This window comes from Palaemon carinicauda, chromosome 14 (assembly GCF_036898095.1).
Source record: "Palaemon carinicauda isolate YSFRI2023 chromosome 14, ASM3689809v2, whole genome shotgun sequence".
NCBI classification, from domain to species: Eukaryota; Metazoa; Arthropoda; class Malacostraca; order Decapoda; family Palaemonidae; genus Palaemon; species Palaemon carinicauda.
Window position 1 is genome coordinate 125,141,574 of NC_090738.1, and position 6,979 is coordinate 125,148,552.

The 6,979-nt window shown below is 33.8% G+C and overlaps 1 protein-coding gene across 1 annotated transcript; it reads left to right on the forward strand.

Moving 5' to 3' along the window:
* The first annotated feature begins 516 nt into the window (after positions 1 to 516).
* On the forward strand, positions 517 to 4,697 carry LOC137653316 (cuticle protein 7-like). Its single transcript, XM_068386683.1, has 3 exons — positions 517 to 588; positions 3,582 to 3,785; positions 4,369 to 4,697. Exons 1-3 carry the CDS (start codon positions 574 to 576, stop codon positions 4,582 to 4,584), a joined length of 435 nt encoding a protein of 144 aa, XP_068242784.1. The 5' UTR covers positions 517 to 573; the 3' UTR covers positions 4,585 to 4,697.
* Positions 4,698 to 6,979: the final 2,282 nt, after the last annotated feature.

Below are 6,979 nucleotides of genomic sequence, written 5' to 3' on the forward strand. Positions count from 1 at the left end.
CAAACCCTGTTCGGGAGAGCTAAGCCACAGCTGACAGTAAAGAATGAAGTCCTGGGAAAAAGTAATACACAGATGAACCTTAAGAGCTTCCCCTCTTTCTTAAACTACAGTAAATAAGCCTAAGAACTTACTAACCACATTAGGACCAACCCTTCGGAAAAACAAACAATTTTCTTTACCTTCACACTATAATAAATAAAAACTCGAATTTGCATTAAATTGATCTGTGATTATAAAGAATGCTTTTTCTACCATGTGGTCAATGGTCACTTAGCACTAATTTAACGAAAGCCATAAAAAAAAAAAACACTCTAGTCTGCTGTGGGGAGAAGGATGGGGGCAGGATTGGGAGGTCCTACCGTAGGAAGGGGAATCATTAAAAGTATGCAATAATCCCACAAGGAGGGAAGGGGAAAGGATTGGAAGAGGGGGGGAAGGGGTTAAGGAAGAAGGGGTTCTTTGAACAGTATAAATGCGAAGAGCCATATGCCTTAACCATTCATTCCTGGAGATTCATTACTACTATTCACTTCTTCCTATCCTCCCAAACTACATCCACTACATCGCAACGAGATGGCTTGTGTTAAGGTATAAAAACATGTTTTTGTTTTCGTGTAATTAATTGTATATTTATGTGAATTTAACTGTTTGTTTATTTGGGGTGAACATGGTATATTAATTGTAAATATTTTTTTATAGGGGGAGACAGGGTTGATCAAAAGTATTCATAATTTGATAACACTAGATATCGCAATGAAAAGATTCCAAATCACATAACAAAACTGAATTTTATATATATATATAATATATATATATATATATATATATATATAAATATATATATATATATAAATATATATATATATATAAATATATATATATATATATAAATATATATATATATATATATATATATATATATATATATATAAAATTCATTTGACAAAATTTAGAAAAATAAATTCTTTTGAAATCACCAAGTCACTGGATGACGTCCCGTCCAATATATTTAATAGCAATGCAATATGTACGATTGAAACAGCAGAGTTAATATAACACCAGGATACGATTTATAGCTGCTACGATAAAGATGATAATAGGGAATACAACCTTTCAAAAATAGTCCGTGGCCAGCGTGTGGATGAAATGGGCCTAACCCTATCTGAGGCCTTTGTCCTGCACTAAACTCGAACCAGCTGCATTCATTGTTGTCGTCACTTGAAATACTATAATTTGGAGTGAGCCAAGCCTCACTACCTAGAACTATACGCAAATTTTCACATACGCCAACGTTATTTCCATAGCGAAAATTAAATGCAAACCCTCATTGACTTTCCTTTTTGCGAAAGAATGTTATGTAATTCGAAACTGAATTAAAACTATTACTGGGAGCGTTCCAATTTACGCTGTGCACATTCAGCAAGGGGTAGACCGTCCCGGCCTTTTGCTTTATCACGTTGGCCCCTAAAATTGGCAAACAGATTACTACTCGCTTCGCAATTACAAATAACAAAAAATGCAACATTTTAAATAGCGGTGTGTTTATTCATGTATTCAAATATACTGTATATGCATATACATATATGTCTGTATTCATATATTTAACCTTAAAAAATATCTAATTCTTAATACACACACACTCACATACACACACATATATATATACATACATATATATATATATATATATATATATATATATATATATATATTTATATATTTATTAATATAAATAAATACATATATATATCTATATATATATATACTACATACATCCAGATTACGCTTTAATCTCATAATTGTTTAATCATAGCAACATAAAAAAGTAATTTTAATTCTATTATATTTTTCCGCCTTTTAATGTCGGGAAAAAAAAGATAATCTAATTTACCTGAAAGCACATGCTTTCCAAAACTACAGTAATTAATCCCATTTCTATTCCACAAAATAAAAGGACGGGTTTACTCTTGATTTAGTATATATATATATATATATATATATATATATATATATATATATATATACATATATACACACACACGCGTATATATATATATATATATATATATATATATATATATATATATATATATATACACACACACATATATATACACGAACGTCGTCTTGATTTGATATGTCTGAGGCCTTTGTCCAGCAGTGGACTATCAACATCTGTATTTGTTGATGTCGATATCATGACACTAATTTCTTTTCGTCTCAGAATATCGTTTTGATTTGACATGTCTGAGGCCTTTGTCCAGCAGTGGATAAGAAATGGTTGCATTTGTTGATTTCGATATCATGACACAAATTTCTTTTAGTCTCAGAATATCGTTTTGATCTGACATGTCTGAGGCCTTTGTCCAGCAATGAACTAGGAACGGTTGCATTTGTTGTTATCATAAAAAAAAATTCTTTTCCTCTCAGAATATCGTCTTGATCTGTCATGTCTGAGGCCTTTGTCCAGCAGTGGATAAGAAATGGCTGTATTTGTTGATGATATGACAAATTTCTTCATCTCAGAGCATCGTCTTGATCTGACATGTCTGAGGCCTTTGTCCAGCAGTGAACTAGAAACGGTTGCATTTGAGGTTAATATTGTAACAAAGATTTCTTTCTCTCAGAGCATCGTCTTGATCTGAAATGTCTGAGGCCTTTTTCCCGCAGTGGACTAGAAACGGCTGTATTTGTTGTTAATATTGTCATAAAGATTTCTTTCTCTCAGAGCATCGTCTTGATCTGACATGTCTGAGGCCTTTGTCCTGCATTGGATTGAAAACGGCTGTATTAGTTGTTGTTAATATTGTAACAAGGACTTCTTTTTCTCAGAGCATCGTTTTGATCTGATATATCTGAGGCCTTTGTCCAGCAATGAACTAGGAACGGTTGCATTTGTTGCTGATATCATAAAACAAATTTCTTTTCCTCTCAGAGCATCGTCTTGATCTGACATATCGGAAGCCTTTGTCCATTAGTGGATAAGAAATGGCTGTATTTGTTGATGATATGACAAATTTCTTCACCTCAGAGCATCATCTTGATCTGACGTGTCTGAGGACTTTGTCCTGCAGTGAACTAGAAACGGTTGCATTTGTTGTTGATATCATAAAACAAATTTCTTTTCCTCTCAGAATATCGTCTTGATCTGACACGTCTGAGGACTTTGTCCAGCAGTGGACTATAAACAGCTGCATTTGTCGTTGTTGATAACATAAAACAAACTTCTTCTCCTCTCAAAGCATCGTCTTGAACTGACATATCTGAGGCCTTTGTCCTGCATTGAACTAGAAACAGTTGCATTTGTTGTTGTTAATATTGTAACAAAGATTTCTTTCTCTCAGAGCATCGTCTTGATCTGAAAATGTCTGAGGACTTTGTCCTGCATTGAACTAGAAACGGCTGCATTTATTGTTGTTAATATTGCAACAAAGATTTCTTTCTCTCAGAGCATCGTCTTGATCTGAAATGTCTGAGGCCTTTGTCCAGCAGTAGACTATAAACACCTGCATTTGTTGATGATGTAGTTGTTTATATCAACCTAGAATTATGCATAACACCCGAAATTTCTTTCCTTTCAGAGCGTCGTCTTAATCCTGACCCTGGCACTTGCCTACCGGACCTCCTTCTCCTCTCCTCAATACCCACGACCACCTCCACACTATGGCCCAGTGCCCCATTACAAGGAGCCTGCACGCCCATACAGCTACGCTTACTCAGTCGACGATGATTACAAGAACTTGCATTTCGGCGCTGATGAAACTTCTGATGGAAATAATGTCAAGGTATGTTAATGTTTCTATTAATTTTATTCTTCTTTTTCGGTTTTAGATTCCTCCGGTTATTCATTAATCTATCTGTATTTCTTTTTCAATTAGGCTTTTGATTGGTGTTCACATTTTCTATTTACGTAAAAAATATCTATATCATCTAATTATATTTACTTTAAAGAACATTTTTACGTTAACTTTTTTTTTTTTAAACTCGTGATTTTTTTCGCTTGAATTAACGGTTTCTTTAAAAAAAAAAAAACATTTTAATCTATATAAAATTAATTTCTCTTCCATCCAATTCTCTTCAATTGCGAAAAATAAATGGAACTTTCTTTATAAAGAAAACAAACAAAAAGAAAGAAACAACACTTATTTAGTTATAATCATATACATCTATTTCATACAATAAACTACAAATATTCATTACAAAAACCTCTTTGGTCAAAAGAGCTCTTTGCAGTGGAAAAAAAATATCAACTTAATGTTTTTTTTTTAAAAATATATAATAAATTTAGTTATTACGAAAGAAGAAAACCATATAATCCAGACCACCACTGCTAACACAACAGTCAAATTACCCTCTTTCTCCTTCCAGGGATCCTACCAAGTGGCCCTTCCTGACGGCAGGACCCAGAACGTCGACTACACAGCCGATCACCACAAGGGCTTCGTCGCCGACGTATCCTACCAGGGCGTCGCTTCCTACCCACCAAGTGCTCCTTCTTACCACCACTCCGTACCCTACAATCCAGTGTACCCTATTCCCCACCACCCAGCTCCCTACCATCCCGCACCCCCTCAATACCACTAATTGACTGGAAGTTATTGGCTAGTCAGTCTCCTCCCCGACCCGTCATTAATCATCATCACCATTTGATCGAAATCACACCTGCGTGAGTTTTCAAATTATCACCTGAGTGAGTTTTCAAATTGTTACCTGGGTGAGTTTTTGTAATACCAACTGAGTTTTTTGAAATCCCGCCTGAGTGAGTTTTTTTAAATGCCACCTGAGTGAGTTTTCAAATTGTCACCTTATTTAGATTTTTGAAATCCCAACTGAGTGAGTTTTTGAAATACCACCCGAGTGAGTTTTTTTGAAATCCTACCTGAGTGAGTTTTTCGAAATCCCACCTGAGTGAGTTTTTTGAAATCCCACCTGAGTGAGTTTTTTGAAATCCCATCTGAGTGAGTTTTTTGAAATACCACCTGAGTGAATTTTCGAAATCACATCTAGGTGAGTTTTTTTGAAATCCCACCCAAGTGAGTTTTTGGAAATCCCATCTGAGTGAGTTTTTTTAAAAACCCACCTTTGTGAATTCGTTAAATGTTCGTCTGTTTTGCGTTTTCATCTCACTTCGCTTAATGATGCCAGAGCTGGTTTTCTGTGACTTGTTTTTTATAATAGATATTTTGTTTCTAGTGTTAGTCTACAGCCGCCAGGCTCTAAAAATATGTTGACTAATTTTACGTCCCTACTTTTCACGATGAGATCCCAAACTAATTTACTTGAGCTTTAATTGGACAACCTTAACCTCGTCTCATAGTTTATGATTCATGTTAATTAAAAATGTTTTAATGTGATTTAGTTTTCAAAACGTTAAATTAGCGTTGTTCTAATCTAAAAACTGTTTGATGCTTAATTTTTGAAAATTATTTTCTTTTAATATACTATGTTTGGGATTTGAACTGCCGACAGCTTTTGATTTTAAGAAAAGTGATTTGGGAAGTTACTTCTGTCCCTACTGCTCAAATTTTAACCGCCCCAAAATTTTATGAAAAATCTGTTAAAAATTAAAAAAATATAGGAAATTCACCATCAATTCAAATCCGACCCAGCACCCAATTTTATAAAACAAAAATTTTGAATAAATTTCAAATGGATTTTGAATACAAATCCACCCCTCGCCCAAAATTTTATGAAAAATCTGTTGAAAAAATATTCCAAATGAATGGCTACAGGAAATTCACTATATATAAAAAAAACCAACACCGAGGCACAAATAAAAAAAAAATAAAAAGAAATCTAGGTCAAGCCTTTCTTCTAAGCCTCTCAACTAAGCCGTAAAAAAATCCTACCTATTGCCCCCCCCCACCCCCCCCCCCCACCCCGTGGCTATTAAACCTCTAGCTGTTTCCGGTGTCAAAAATCCTACACCCAAGAGCTGTCGGCAAACACTTCGTAAGCTTTGATCTCCCGTTAAAACTGTTGCTTTTATTTCTCAACCTTTTAATAAATACTTGCAATTCGAAAATGTGTTTTACTTACTATTCTCTGTCCCTTTGAGTGGTTTATAAGTGTCTATTTCTATAAAGTAATAATTTTGGTAACTATGTAGACGAGAGAATGGGCTGCTACTACTACTACTACTACTACTACAACTATTTCATTAAAAAGGAGCAGATTAACTAGCCCAATGAGTCAAACTTGACTCTTGGAGCGCTGACCAACTACTACTACTACTACTACTACTACTACTAATAGTATTATTGCTGCTACTACTACTACTACTTCATTAAAAGGGAGCAGATTAACTAGCCCAATAAGTCAAACTTGACTATTACAGAGCTGGTCAACTACTACTACTACTACTACTACTACTACTACTAATAGTATTACTGCTACTACTACTACTACTACTACTACTACTTAAAAGCCCAAAAACTGCTCTAATCAGGAAAACAGAAGCCTACAAGCATAAGGATCTAATTATATAAAAAAGCCCATTACGGAAAAAAAAGATAAATAACTCAAAAAAGCTAATGAGATAACAGCACTGCCTTCTAACAAAATACTAATAAAATTAGTTCCTGTAATCAATTATTTAATATTGAAATGATAATTACATACATTCAAATTGATAAGATAATGGTTGCATCTTTAATAATAAAAACAACAGCAATAAGAAAAACAGGAAAAAATGGCACAATGTCACATGTTACTCTAAAAACATTTGCTCTTAACCAATGTATCAAAACATTTGGAAAAGGAAATTCGTGCAACCAATTAATTTGCAAAAAGAAATTGCATGATACAAAGCTAAATTCCTTTCCTAACTGGACTATTTTTCGCTATTGGAGCCCTTGGGCTTATAGCATCCTGCTTTTCCAACTAGGGTTGTAGCTTAACTTGTAGTAATAATAATAATAATAATAATAATAATAATAATAATAATAATAATAAATAATAAATAATAAATAACAAATGA

Bases quoted from the DNA above. Each gene is read 5' to 3' on its own strand.
- LOC137653316 (XM_068386683.1), top strand. The intron at 3,786-4,368 runs GTATGTTAATGT...TTCTCCTTCCAG, and splicing joins CTGATGGAAATAATGTCAAG to GGATCCTACCAAGTGGCCCT.